We start from the raw sequence: 16,161 nt of genomic DNA on the forward strand, positions 1-16,161 counted from the left end.
CTTACTGGTGACTGGAACCAGATTTCAAGGTCCAGCGTAGCATTCTTTTTGGTATATCATCCCGCTTTCATTGTGGCTTCATTATTAAGGAGGTAACTGCTTAAAGGCATCTTGTCACTGAATCCCGACTTTTCTTTTTCTGGGAAGACATTGTGGAAATCAAGCATGGGAGGGAAAGTCAGTGTTTAGACAATGCTGAATGAACAGAGGAGTAAATGGAAAAAAATGGTGAAACACAGAGACTGTTCATAATAGCCTGGAAAAGGTAATTGTTTAAAAGAGCACTGCCAAATAGTTTTCATTGTATTTCTTATATTTACTATTTTTTCCTCTTTTTTTAAAGTTTTATTTACTGTTTTTTTTAAGAAGAGAATTTGACTTTTTAAAAAAAAATGACTCTAGTAAACAAAAATAACCTGTTGACATTAAAAATTTGTCTTTTTAAGTTAGCAATTTGACTAACTTCGCTATTAGTCAAATTTTCTGTTAGTTATAATGATAACATTATACCAAATATTAAAACATTAATTTTTCTTTTTAAAAGTATTTAATTTATTTATGTGACAGCCTATACAGTTTTCAAGAAGTCATTATTCCAGGCAAAACCAAACAAACTGTGATGTAATTATCAAAATCAAACCAGAAATACTTTTACATTTATGGGAAAACTTTAATATTGGTCTTGTGTGCTCCTAAGGTTAGGTACATGTGAGAAATTTAAAAAATGGACTGAACATATCTAGAATTAAATAGAAAAATTGAGGCTTCAGGCCCTGATAGTAAATTAAGACTTTGTTAGGATTTGCTAGACCAGATAGCCTTAAAATTGTGATAGTTGGTGGAAGGTATTTTTGGTTTAGGACCTGAAATTCAATGCCAAGTGACTATTAATAGGAATAATGTAAGCAGTTTCATTTTCCATGCATATTAGTAAAGTACCACACGATAGAAAAATGATCAGAGATTTAAAATGCAGAGGGAGACCATTCAACTGATTGATCAAAAGAAATTTCATTAATAGTGGCAAAAAGTGCTTGGGCCAATACTAGTGAGTGGTTTTCATCTGCCCCTCTCCGATGCTATCCATCAGCAGATAATTCATCATGTATGTCCCTGCCTGACTTCTTATCACCCCCTTTATAAAGATCATACAACACAAAAGGAAAGAAACAGAAGCCAGTGGTTTCAGCAGAGGCTGGAAAAGAATAGGCCCAGGATCCATGAAAAGACTCCAGGAAAGACTCACAGAATTAGAGCAACCTCTGCTCGATGAGAGACAGGGAATAAACTGAGGAAAGGAAATGTACTAATTACAATAAATTATAAAATAGGGTGAAGAAGTAGAGAAAATGAGACTACACGAGCCACTCCCAGTGTCACGCACCAGCCTTTATCTTGGAAGTTTAGCTGCCTTGTGCCGCAGGTAAGCAGCTTGTGTAAGGCAAATTTCCATTTAATATGGTTAAATTTTATATGATGCTTCATACTCTCAATACTCCACCCTGTGGTTTGGCCTTTTACGAACTGCCCCATTTGCTCTGGGGAGATAGGTCAAGCCACTGCAAAAGGCTTTCTAATTGAACATGAAAATAATGAATTGTGTTAATCATTGAATTATTAGCCAATGTGACTGCTGAGAAATGCAGCATGGCACTTCAGGAGAGCAGTATAACATATAAAATTATATCTCCCAAAGCAAAATAGCTGATTTAATCGCTCCATGAATGTATTCCTAAAAAGCTTGACAATTTAAAATTATACCGACATTGCAAGTGTTTTCCAGACATACAATGTTTGTGTTTGCATCGAAATAAATTGAACAAAGAATCCACTGCTTTGTATGGGCAGCAAGGCCTTTACTTCTGGACACATCACTGCCTCTACAATATCTATCTCCCTGAACCCCAGTAATTATAATGTTGTGTGATAGTCTAACCAAAACCCTTCAGACCAAAGTTTTCATCAATAATTCCGCTTCATGAGCTGAGATGTCAGTGAAGGTCCTCAGTCTTCTGATTCATTTCCTAGATTTCTTATTGACCCTTCAATCCTCTGAGCTAAATGTAAACATTTAGTCTGTATCAAGGGTAAATATATAATTTATGCTTTGCTACCTTACGGTGCAGTGAAAAAAGCATTCAACTTCAAATCAGAAGGCCTGAGTTTTAGTCTTATCTCTTGCTACCTGTCTAATTTTGATTGAGTCGCATGACCCCTATGAACAGGGTCTGCTCAGCAGTTAAATAGAGGTAGTAGCCATCTCAAAGAGCTTTTGGGAGATTTAAATAAGGTAAGTAATATGAAAACACCTTTTAAACTCTGACTCTCCCCTAATACTTCATTTCCTGCTAGTGCAGATCTGAATGAATTTTTTTCGTAAACTCCTACCTACTGAATTTCTGTCTCAGTACCTGACACATGTCTTCTCCTTAAGTTAACCAACTTGGGCACCTTGAGTACATTGCAGAGCAGTTCCCCTGCTCTCCACTCCCCACCTTGGCTCAGGACCTTATTGTCTCATGACTTCTGTAGCTTATTAACTGGTCTCTTGGCCTTATGTTTTCTCTTCAGTAATCTGTTATACTCTTCTGCCAGGGTTACAACATAAACGTGATTATACCCTTCTCTGTCTTAAAATTATTTAATAAAACCTGTTTTTACATGACGCAAGGGTTGCAACTCCAATCAGGGTCTCTTAAATTGCCATGATTAAAAACAAACAAACAAACAAAAAACAAGAGCAAAAACAAAGACTGAAAGAAGGATCCTGCTACTGGGATTAATTACCACCAACTAGCCACACAGGCAGACCAAGTGCCTGAGCGACTGGATGGAAGAAAGCAATCAGTGAGCACCTAGGCCTTCTAAGATGAAACAGCCATCATGGCCTGTCACACTCCATCCTTTCATTCTCCCCCACTACCTTCCCTGGTGCACCAGGAATGTTCTGTGTGTAGGAGAAAGAACCCTTTTAGCAGATAGGTTAAAGACTAGATTTTCATGTAGCCCATCTCTTCTGAATATCAGAAATCAAGTAATGGCAAGAGAAACATATTCTTTAAACTAGTTTTCCTAAATGGTCAAAATCAGGAAAGAAATTCTGTCTGCTTTCTTCTCCATGTACCGTGAAGATTGAGACTAATTTATTTGTACTAATTCTCCCCTCCCTAGCCTGTTAATGTAATCTTGAGTTTCTGATAACATTATAGTTAAATCATTACTTAAAATGTTCATTCTTCTCCTTAAAGAATGGTTTATATATTTATTTAATTTTGGGATCATATTTATAAAATAATTTTGACTTATTAAAATGTGTCTATGGGCCTCCCTGGTGGCGCAGTGGTTGAGAGTCCGCCTGCCGATGCAGGGGATACGGGTTCGTGTCCCGGTCCGGGAGGATCCCATATGCCGCAGAGCGGCTGGGCCCGTGAGCCATGGCCGTTGAGCCTGCGCGTCCGGAGCCTGTGCTCCACAATGGGAGAGGCCACAACAGTGAGAGGCCCGCGTACCGCAAAAAAAAAAAAATAAATAAAAATAAATAAATAAAATGTGTCTATTTTTCCCACTCACTATCATCCATTTAACACTAGGATTTTCCATTCTTAAGCTGTTAAATACTGTTCCTTTCTTGGCTGGCTTGAGTAAATTTCTAAGCATGGACATAGGTGACCTATTTCATTAGACAGGCCCTTGATTACATATGACCCTTGGCTGAATATAACATTTGTCACCATTTTTCCCCCTAAAAACTTTAAGTACATTTTGTCTGGAAATAGGCTTCTATGCTCACAGGTTTTTAATTCCCCTCTTTAAATCTCTAAATGTTGCTATGCTGTTTCCTACCTTTTAGTTATTATGAGATGTTCAAAGCCGGTCTGCCCCCTTTTTATCTGTTTTATTTTCAATCCAGAATATTTTAGGAACACCTTTGTGATTTGGTAACCAGGAGATAGATGCTTCCTCTTATGTCTCACTGACCGTCTTAGGAAGCTGCTGGGGCAAATCCTCTGCTTTACTTAGAGAGAAGCCCCCAGTGTGTGAAGCTGTGCACAAATGCTGTGGCTACTGGGCTACATTTCATGGAGGATTTCCATTGATAGCTCATGGTTCACATGTGTTCCCAACTCCTGCCTCTCTGCACTTAGGGTTTTTCTTACATGGTGGTGGAAAATCCATATATGCCTGCATTACATTTTAAATCAAACTTTGGGCTTCTTGGCATTGGAAAGGTTTGCCTTCATTTAGATTACATTTTCTTCATAGTTTTAAAACCCTTAAAATTTCTTTCTTTTTTTTTTATGGTACTGTGGGTTTATTTTTCTTTATTTTATGTTTGGTGGTTTCAATAGGAATTAGATAGTAATGGATCTCAGTTTGCGGGTGGTTGTCTTCCTCTAAATTATTGAAGAATTGTTCAAGTTTTTTCCCTTCCAAGTGTCATTTTTTGCAGTCAACTTCATTCGTTATGAATTTGAATTATATTTCTGTAATTTTAATTTCCTGCACTCTCTTGTTTTCTTATTATACCACCTTTCATCTCAGTATCAAGGCTTTTCTTTGTTGTTTGTTCTTCCTGGGCTTTATTAAAGATGCTTAAGAGTCTTGTAAAAATGTCTTCTGGCTCCTGGAAGAAATTACTTTCAGAGGTATGATCTTCTCTTAGTATTCAGACTGATATTCTCTTTAGCCCTTGCTATAATATATTTTTAATTGGTCTCATGTAGGGCCCCCTCCTCCATTTTCTATTTTACTTATCTTAGAACTAGGGAAAATTTATATAAACTTGTCATTTTTAAAATAAGAGGTTTGTGCTCATAGCATACATTACAGAGGTTAAAAGCTACAACACTCCACATGCAGTATCATAGGGAACTTCCTGCATTCTCCCTATTCTTTTCTATTTAACTTGTGAGGAGAAAATGCACTCCAGCATTCCCATTACAGCACTCCTCCTCTCCACCCCATGGCCCCTTTTCCTACACACATATCCCCACAAGCACTGTTTTCTATCCTTTGGTCATCTGGAAGTTGCTATCTCTGAATAAGTATGGAGAGATGAGGATAAAAAGCACAGAGGTAATACTCTGGCTCCTTAAAAATTCAGTACCTCAAAGTTAAGGATTGGCTTTACTTATTTCTATGAAAAACATGGTAGACAGTAGAGATAATTTTTTCTTTACTTTTTTTCTTTTAACCTTTTGGGAAACAAGGCTGCTGTGTTTCTTGAAGTGGCATGTGGCTACTCCTTCTTGCTATTCTTAATCCAGCTCTATCAATTCTATGGCTTATATCTTACAGGAAATTCCCTGTAAGATAGTGACATCTGTTTCATTCTTAGTCTCCAGGATTGTGTGGATTTTTGACATTGTCAGTGTTTTCCAAAATATCTATTGAAAGTTTCAAGTAACCCTATGAAAGAGTTGCAACTTGGAGACATTTTAATTCTATCTTTTTAAAATAATAATTTGGTCATAGAGGAAACAGATATAGAGGAGTAAGGAGAATCTAGGAAAACTGTTCTGAATGCTGATGTTTCTAACCTTTTTATAAGGTGGTGTGCAGACAGATATCTTTTTATGAAGCCCCTGGTTATTATATGTTAGTTCATTTATATAAGTAGAGAAGGAACACTGGACCACAGTCAGGATAGCTGAAGTCCAGTCCAGGTCTGGTACTGTTTAGCTGTGTGCAGTGATTCACATTAATTTTAAAAGCTAACACAATATTGTTCCCTTTTCTCCACACCCTCTCCAGCATTTATTGTTTGTAGATATTTTGATGATGGCCATTCTGACTGGTGTGAGGTGATGCCTCATTGTAGTTTTGATTTGCATTTCTCTAATGATTAGTGATGTTGTGCATATTTTCATGTGTTTGTCGGCAATCTGTATGTCTTCTTTGGAGAAATGTCTATTTAGGTCTTCTGCCCATTTTTGGATTGGGTTGTTTGGTTTTTTTGATGTTGAGCTATATGAGCTCCTTGTATATTTTGGAGGTTAATCCTTTGTCAGTTGCTTCATTTGCAATATTTTCTCCCATTCTGAGGGTTGTCTTTTCATCTTGTTTATGGTTTCCTTTGCTGTGCAAAAGCTTTTAAGTTTCATTAGGTCCCATTTGTTTATTTTTGTTTTTATTTTCATTACTCTAGGAGGTGGCTCAAAAAAGATGGTGCTGTGCTTTATGTCAGAGTGTTCTGCCTATGTTTTCCTCTAAGAGTTTCATAGTGTCTGGTCTTACCCTTAGGTCTTTAATCCATTTTGAGTTTATATTTCTTGTGTGTGGTGTTAGGGAGTGTTCTAATTTCATTCTTTTACATGAAGCTGTCCAGTTTTCCCAGACCACTTATTGAAGAGGCTGTCTTTTCTCCATTATATATTTTTACCTCCTTTGTCATAGATTAGTTGACCATAGGAGCATAGGTTTTATCTCTGGGCTTTCTATCCTGTTCCATTGATCTATATTTCTGTTTTTGTGCCAGTACCATACTACCTTGATTAGTGTAGCTTTGTACTATAGTCTGAAGTCAGGGAGCCTGATTCCTCCAGCTCCGTTTTTCTTTCTCAAGATTGCTTTGGCTGTTGGGGATCTTTTCTGTCTCCATCCAAATTTTAAGATTTTTGGTTCTAGTTCTATAAAAAATGCCATTGGTAGTTTGATAGGGATTGCATTGAATCTGTAGATTGCTTTGGGTAGTATAGTCATTTTCACAATATTGATTCTTCCAGTCCAAGAATGTGGTATATCGCTCCATCCATTTTTTGTCACCTTTGATTTCTTTCATCAGTGTCTTATAGTTTTCTGAGTACAGGTCTTTTGTCTCCTTAGGTAGGTTTATTCCTAGGTATTTTATTCTTTTTGTTGCAATGGTAAGTAGGATTGTTTCCTTAATTTCTCTTTCTGCCCTTTTGTTGTTAGTGTGTAGGAATGCAAGTGATATATTGTTCGTAGGAATGTAAATTGATACAGCCACTATGGAAAACAGTGTGGAGGTTCCTAAGAAAACTACAAGTAGAACTACCATATGATCCAACAGTCCCACTCCTAGGCATATACCCAGAGAAGACCATAATTCAAAAAACACATGCACCTCAATGTTCATAGCAGCACTGTTTACAGTAGCCAGGACATGGAAGCAACCTAAATGTCCATTGACAGAGGAATAGATAAAGAAGTTGTGGTACATATATACAATGGAATATTACTCAGCCATAAAAAGGAATGAAATTGGGTCATTTGTAGAGACATGGATGGACCTAGAGAGTGTCATACAGAGTGAAGTAAGTCAGAAAGAGAAAAGCAAATATCGTATAATAGTGCATATATGTGGAATCAAAAAAAATGGTATAGATAATCTTATTTGCAAAGCATAAATAGAGATACAGATGTAGAGAACAAATGAATGGATACCAAGGGGGAAAAGGGTGGGGTAGGAGGAATTAGGAGACTGGGATTTGCACATTATACATTATTGATACTATGTGTAAAATAGACAACTGATGGGAACATACTGTATAGTACAGGGAACTCTACCCAATGCACTGTGGTAACCTAAATGGGAGGGAAGTCTAAAAGGGAGGGGATATCTGTATGTGTATGGCCGATTCATTTTGTTGTGCAGTGGAGGCTAACACAACATTGTAAAGCAACCATAGTCCAATAAAAATTAATAAAAATAAATAAATAAAAGCTAACACAACATTGTAAGTCAACTATACTCCAATAAAAATTTTAAAGAGGAAAAAAATTTAAAAAGCAAAGCTACAAAGTAAAATAAATCAAGTAACTATGTTATTTTAGACAAGCCAGTAAACCTCTGCCTCAGTTTATTTACATAATTAAGGGGACATATATAATATATATAAATTACTTTGTATGTACATGTTTAGTTTCATGGCATTGTAAAAGTAAGTCAATGTACTGGTAATTGAGACTTGGTGTACTGCAATGAGTTCACAAGCTAACACTGTATTTAAATTACTAACCTAATTCAATTTGAAAACTTCTTTTTACATGCATTGATTTCAGTTTTGATTTTTAACAAACTTTAATATATAAGTATTGGTGCTTTTATTCTATTTTTGTCAAAGACATTTTCCCTTATAGAAAATTTTGCAATCAGCAGCATTGGTTGAAACAGTGTTTCTGGTGAAGCATTTTTCTACCATAGGTGGCTGACACTGATGGAAATTCTTCAATCTGTATTTCAGTGAAAGTGCCCTAGCTTAGCTACAGTTTTCCAGACTTAAAGGGGAACAGAAGAAACAAAACCTTATGACTATGAGGTATATTCATGGTAAAGAAGTTTTGTGAACTCTGAGACTGTCCTCTCCTTTACCTTATCATGAAACCTCTGTGATGAAAATTCTGGGGAAGGACTCACCTTTGTTCATCTTGGAAAGCATCTAGACCTTTTCCTTCAGTCATCACAGATTAAAAAAAAAAAGTTACTGAACTCATATCCGTTGACTTTGAAATAATAGTATTTTTGTAATTCAGTTCAGTTCAACCTTTGAACCCAGTCATTTTATATAGAGTATTTCATTTAAATCTCATAGTCTCTGAAAAGTAGGTTTTGCTATATTTACTTTATAGATGAGTAGATTAAGATTCAGCTAAGGTATGAACATTGCCCTTTGCCATATATCTAGTTAGTGACAGAGCTAAGATTCCATCTCTGATTTTTCAACTCTAAATTTCATGCTTGTAAATATGTTTAAATGTATCAGCTAGGCTTTAGTTCTTCTGAATGTAATAGTAATCTGACTGCAATTGCATACCAAATAGGGCTTTACTTATTGCACATAACAAGCAGTGCATTACTGATGCAGGTGCTTAAGGGAATCCTCAAGATCCAGGCTTCTTCTAGCTTCCTTTTATTCCATTCTTAGTAAGTGACTTTTATCCTCATTGTTGCAGGTTGGCTGCTCTACCTTCTGGTATCATGTATGAATTCCAAGCAGGAGGAAAAGGATGAGCAAAGGACAAAAAAGCACCTGTTATTTAAATTTAAAAATAATAGCTTATATGGAAGGCTTTCATAATATATTTTCATTTATATCTCATTGACCAAATCTAAATGTAAGGCCATTCCAAAGGAGTCCGGGAAGTCATTTTTTAAAATTAAGTTTCTTGTGGTGTAATTTACATATAATAAAATTCAAACATTTTATGTATACACATCTATGACCTTTGACAAATGCATACACCTGTGTAATCACTATCCCAGTCCAGATGTAGAATGTTTCCATCTTGAGGAAGCAGCATTAACTGAGCACTCTGCCATTTTGAACAAAATTGAGGTTTAGTTTCAAAGGAAGGAGACAAATGATATTAGGTGGGCAATAGGCAACACTGTAATACTAAGGTTAAATATTAATGTACTTAGATAATGGCTTATAAAAGCAAAATTGAAAAACAGGAAATACCCATAGGTGGGAGAAGACTTCAGTTATTAGTTAACCTAGCTTAAAACATGAACTTGGACAAATCTCCCAGATCTATTTAAGTCTCAATTTTCTAATATTTAAAAAAAAAAAGATTTTAAAAAGTTCTTGAATCTGTCAAAAACTGTGGTTCAGATCAAAGGAGGTATTTGTGTGAAAGCACATTGAGATCTGTAAAGCTCCATTCAAATATAAAGAATTGTCTTTATTTCCGTGGTTAGAGGTGTTTTCTTTTGAAAATGATCATGAACTTGACTCACCTGAAATATCACAGTTGTGAAATTCAAATATAATTGTAGAATATATTAACTTTTTAACTGATTAATGGCTTATAAATCAAGGCAATATGTAGCTCTAGGCAGAGGCAATTTTATATTTGCATTATTATTAGCTCTCTTTCAAACTATGTCTCTTTCAATTGGGTAGCAATAGCATTAAATATAATATAAATTATATAAATTATAAATTATATAAATATAATTTCCTGAAACTGTTAGAATATATGTACGCTTATGGCTAATAAATTCTTATATGATTTCCCAGTTATATAATATTTTGAATCTTGACAATTTTCCATTTAATATGAAATATAAATTTTATTCTGAGAAATTGCACTTTTTGTAAAAATCCAATAACACTGAACTTTTAGAGTATTTAGGAAGACCATTTTTTTATTCTCTCTTTTGAGAAGAAAACACTCTCTTGAAATTCACCCCTTGGAATCTGTTGTAAAAGGTTAAAAATCAAAACCTATTGTGAGATTTGGGGGACACTCTAGAACCAGAGGCCTTGATTGCTTGTTATACAGGATCTGTGAAGAAATGTGATCATTTGTAATATTTATCACTCTCAGTTTTGTCAGAACACTACTGTGAACTCAACATCTTGCCCGATGTGGCCCTTTCCTATAAACTTTTATCATAACTAGTGGCAAACAATACTAGTCTTTTTTGAAAATAAATGTATCTAGAAATCCAGGATAGTCATTTCCAGGTTGGATTCAGCACTGGCTTTCTTGGTCCTTGGGGAGGCTGCCAAATTACACATAGCCTGTTTGAAAGCTTTCATGGACCTAATGAGAGATTTTCTTTTAAGCATTATGTCTGTTCAGAATCAGGTAACAGTATATTGTTAATTTAGGTATGCAAAAAGACCTAAATTGAAACAAATTTTACTTTTGTCACTATTTTAACTGTATATCATTTAGGATTTATAATGAGCATCACTTTGTAATAATAATTTTAATTAAATGTAAAGGTAAATGCATATTTACCATATATCCCAGTATAAATAGATATAGATGTAGACAGAGATCCAGAAATAGGTTATACTCACATGCAGACATGCACTCACACAAGAGGGATTTTTAATTTTATTAACAAACTTCAGATCATATAGTCATATATGGTTTATTTCCCTATCTAAAAAATTTTTTGTTGTCATTACATATTATTAAGATTTAAATTTTAGTGAGGATGAGATAAACATTTCTCTGTTGTTGAGCTTTGAGCTTATTTCTAATTCACAGTTAATTACAAATAATGTTGAACTGGTATTCTCATCCAAAAATCCTTATCTGCATTTATGACTGTTTCTTTAGAATAGATTTATAAAATTAAATTACTGAGTGATAGACTATGAACTTTCTTTTAATGTTCTCAGGATGGCTGTCCAGATTCCTCTCCAGAAGACATAACTTTCTTGCTTTCCTATGAAAAAATGTATAAGAGTGAATACACAAGAATTGAGCTATATAAAAAAAAGATTCTTTTACAATATAATATGGAAAATAGTATCTCATTGGGTTAATTTATGTTCCATTGACTACTAAGGAAATTGAAAAGTTCATGTTCTCTATGTGCTTTTTAGCTATTTTTATTTTTTATTCCTTGAACTTGGTTTTATGCAATCTACCCATGGAAAGCTTGTTTTTAATGAGTGAATTTAAAAAATATTAGTTGATTATGATCTTTTAACAACTCTATAAAATTTGAAGACATTTCTTATAAGTACGGTATATAGTTCTTCATTATGGCAGAGCGTACTTTGATTGTCTAATAGCTATTTTCTCATTTTAGGAAGAAAGCTGCCAGGTTGATGATTTTTCCTGGGCCTGGAATGTAGTCTACATATACATAACAATTCTTGCAGAAATCTGCTTGAATGCGGCCAATTCTGATTTGCGAAAAACTGCTTTAATTGGTTTCTGCGACTAAAAGTTCACAAAAAGATATTTTACCCACAGACAAATCAGAAGAAATGCCAGAATTGAGGGAAACAAGTATTTTAGGTCTTTTGGAATATTTCTCTTCAAAAATGTCCGATAATTGTAAGTAAATTATTTTTCAACTTGATGAAAAATATTTTTAAGACGTCCCTGTCTGTATATAATAATAAGCATTTTACAAAAAGTTAACATTTTGAAGTGGGAGGTAATTTTAAATTCACTAGGACTTCCTACAAATTTGGGAAGTCTATTTTATAACATGGAAATTTTTGATCAATAATTTAAAAACAACTGAAATGTAAACTAGAGTTGGTTGATGTGTGAATCAAATTATATTCTTTGGAAACAAGAGATGACCTTAGGAAAACTTATGGAATGTATATAAAGTTTGTTTTATTCTTTTCCCCATAAGGCCTTCTCATCCATTGTCTCCATTTTCATCTACCGTCTCCATTTTCATCTACTGTTTCTCTTGTTCTCCCCACAACCCAAGAGCATTTCTCTTTTAATCACTCAGATATTATAGTACATTGTGTCTCAAGACTAAAGGTCATTTCCCTACTATTGTTTATGGGGGAACTATTAGAATAAAATACTTTTGTTTTGAAAAGGGCACTATAGGGACAATATTAATTCAAACGTGTCCTTTAAGGTTAACTAGTACTCTTCTTTATGAATATCATGTAGTCTATTATGTTATTATAGTCTCATGTATATGACTCTCACTTCCATTAAGTTATGAGATAATTGAGATTGGAGAATCATGTCTGAATTATATTTGTATTAACCCAGTATCTACCATATTATTTAGCACACAGTAGGTGGGCGATAATGATAGTGGAGTTATTATGTAGTTAAATCACTGAATTTCAAACATGATAGCAAGATTATTTGAAAGTGTGGAAGGAGGCAAGATACTGCCTTTCCTTAGAACTGTAATTCACTGATTTGGGATAAATTATGCTTGAATATAATTTTAGATAGTAAGACTTTAGTAGCAGATATTAATTTCATTCTCAAAAACTTGCTTGCTATTTTAAAATTACTTTCAATATAGTTTTGGTTTAAACAATAGATTGGAACTTATCATTTCGAAGTGCAATTTGCTTGACCTTTGCCCACTTTTCAAGAAGATTATGTTTATTTTTTATTAGTGCCAATTTTAAACAGATTTTTAGTCATTAGCAGATAAATTGTATTTCTCCCATGTTTATAGTATTGATAAAGAGGTATTTGCTTCTCTTGCTTTTCACACTTTTTAAAGTATTCAGAATGGTCAGAAGTCTTCCTGTATAGCAGCTCAACATATGATTTTTAATCTGCCACTAAACAGATTCATATAAAAATTGGGGGCCTTCAGTTTTTGGCCTAGGTGTGTAGAATTAGTTCTTTCTGAAAGAAGACAGAAAGAAGACTGCTTTCTTCAGTGATGGGTCCAGAAGATTATCTTCCATGTGGAGGATCTTTCCTCCTAGAAGCCTCTTGGCCTCCCTCTGGCCATGACCCCTGAGCTCTGGTAAAACCTCACAATGATAGGGTTTCATGTTTCTGTGGACACTCGAATATTTATTCCTTCTCAACAGTCTGATTTTTTTTTCCAGCCAGTTGATGATTTCAGTGCATTTATTTGCTCATTGTTGATCTTTCTTTGAAGTTTCTTATCTTCTCCTAAAGACTTTATTTTTTAACATCTTTACTGGAGTATAATTGCTTTACAATGTTCTGTTAGTTTCTGCTGTATGACAAAGTGAATCAGCTATACATATACATATATCCCCATATCCCCTCCCTCTTGCGTCTCCCTCCCACCCTCCCTATCCCATGGATGCTTTCCTTGATGTTTTTCTTATGCTTATACTTGAACTTAGCAATGAAATAGTTAAACAGTATTTTATCAATGTTTTCTCAACCCAAGTGGGAAAATTGATGTTTCTAGCTGTGGAATACCTTTAAAGATTTGATCTGCAGTAAAGAGGAGAGACATATCAAAGTTGTTTCCTCTGCAGTCAAAAGTCAATACATTTTCTTCGACATTAGCTTCTTGTACAAGCCATAAATAATGCTAGTGGCATTTGCCTCATTAATAATTCTGAGTATTTTGAAACTCTCAATACTTAAAGCATCATTGTGAATTCTTGTGGGGAATGTTTAAAGTAAGTTGATTATCCAATGATTGTTTTGCTAAAGATGTCTCAAGAGTGTGAGAAAATTCTGCAGTTTTCTTCATCTCTGTCATAATCAGAGAAGGTACCTCTACTGGACATAAGCTTTTGGTCTCTTCTTCATGTTCATACAGGATTTTTGGCCTTCCTGTATCAGTCACTACCATGAAAAGCCATTACTTTACATGACTATACATATGCATAGTCAAATATTTCACCAAATGATAGGGCTTAAAATTTTTGTTGATGTGATTCATTATAACTTGATTCTTTTTTTTTTTTTTTTTTTTTTGCGGTATGTGGGCCTCTCAATGTTGTGGCCTCTCCTATTGCGGAGCACAGGCTCTGGACGTGCAGGCTCAGCGGCCATGGCTCATGGGCCCAGCCGCTCCACGGCATGTGGGATCTTCCCAGACCGGGGCACGAACCCGTGTCCCCTGCATCGGCAGGCGGACTCTCAACCACTGCGCCACCAGGGAAGCCCTAACTTGATTCTTTGTAGCATCCCTGGTTGAGTTTCCCACACACGGAAAATGACTTTGTCTGGGTTGTCCTGTATGCCTGATCATTGATAATGATCACCACTTCTATCAGACCACTGAAAATAGATGGCTTCAAAAGTAGTGTCATCTGTGCAGGCCTTGTCAACGTGATTACTGGAGAGGATAGGTCCATCTTTTTGGAAAGTGACACAAAGAAACTGGAGTGCTTCTTTATTTAATTGAAAATAATTTTTTTTCCTCATAATTTTACCCTTCAAGTAAGTAAATTTTTCATTTAGACTGAAAGAACCAATTCTGGAGTCACACAGATTTGTATTTTGTATCTCAAAATCCTAGGTCAAATTATTTAATCTTGCTGACTTGATTTCTTTACCTGATAATTAAGATAAAAATACTATTCATATCATGGGACTTTTTGTGAGAAAAAACTATGGAAACATACACACTTGACATAGTGCCTCATGAATAGTAAAGGTCCAAAAAATATTAATAGATGTTATGGTTGCTAATGTAATTAATATTGTTATAATGAGAGAGACCTCAGTGAGGAAGGGTTTTTTTCTAACACTTATACCTATGTACACTTTGTATCCTGGGGAATCCTATTTTATTTACATATAAAGATATAAATGAAAAACTGAAAAACACTTAAGAATGGTAACAATAGCCTTTACATGAATGAATTAAGCAGTGTTCTTATAGACCATTTTTATATAAATCCCTTAATATAAAGAAACTCATATATCATAGTTTTGTGAAGGCAGTGTTATAGGAAACTGAAATAATAACTTCCATGAAGATAATTTCCTGGTGATCTTATTTGATGTAGGAGCAGAACCTGAAGCATTTAGATGAATAGATGGCTACTTAGCATGTACCTTTTTAATTTCAAGGTTTTTTGTCAGACACACTTTTCAGAGAGTCAGATATCTATTAATTCTAGAGTGAGGGCTCTGGCCACTGATGGAAGTGTTGAGTTTTGGTGTTTGGGGTTGAGTAGGAATTTCTATATATGCTTATCAACACCAACTATGCATTTAAGATCTGGTTGAAACTCAAAGTGTCTGACCTATAGCATTGCCTTCGTGGAGGACCATCCTATGCACCTTACTGCTATGGACTGAACTCTACCCTTCAAGCCTCAAAATTCATATGTTTGAAAGCATAACCCCCAAATGTAACTGTATTTGGAGGCAGAGCCTACAAGGAGGTAATTAAATGAGGTCACGACGGTGGGGCCCTAATATGATGGAATTAGTGCCCTTGTAAGAAAGACATCAGAGAGCTCACTCTCCACTGTGTAGGGCACAGTGAGAAGGCAGCCATCCCAAAGCCAGGAAGAGAGCCCTCACCATATACACAGTCAGACAGCACCTTAATCTTAGACATCCCAGCCTCCAAAACAGTGAGAAAATAAATTTCTGTTGTTTAAGAACTCCAGTCTATGGTACTTTGTTATGGCAGCCCGAGCCGACTAATACACCTCTCAGTGGTGCTGAGCTGTAGGCAGGTTTGAATATACTCAGGTGCCTAAGTAAATTGTTATCGGAAAAAGGGCTTTGCAGCATATACCTAGAAAACACAATTTTGAACTGGAAAACTATGAGGGAAGGTGATAAAAATTAATTAAACACACAGAATTTTTGCCTGATCCCTGTTGAAATTATGATTTTGAGACACATTTTGTCCTGATGGGTAACAGGATAATAATAATTAATATTAACACTTACTATGTGTCAGGCACTATTCTAAGCATGTAACATGCATCACCTAACTTATTAATCGTTACAACAAGACTACATTGTAGTTATTCATATTATCCCCAT

The 16,161-nt window shown here is 35.0% G+C and overlaps 1 protein-coding gene across 1 annotated transcript in view; it reads left to right on the forward strand.

Moving 5' to 3' along the window:
- The window catches only part of TMEM232 (transmembrane protein 232), a gene marked incomplete at its 5' end in the record, with an annotated part of 240,883 nt that overhangs the window by 41,024 nt on the left and 183,698 nt on the right, over positions 1-16,161 (forward strand). The window contains 3 exon segments of the mRNA XM_082621232.1: positions 10,437-10,560; positions 11,522-11,655; positions 11,657-11,772. Coding sequence (XP_082477358.1) covers positions 10,437-10,560; positions 11,522-11,655; positions 11,657-11,772 — 374 coding nt within the window.

The sequence above is a fragment of the Mesoplodon mirus genome, assembly GCF_964341445.2.
Source record: "Mesoplodon mirus genome assembly, chromosome: 5".
Classification (NCBI taxonomy): domain Eukaryota; kingdom Metazoa; phylum Chordata; class Mammalia; order Artiodactyla; family Ziphiidae; genus Mesoplodon; species Mesoplodon mirus.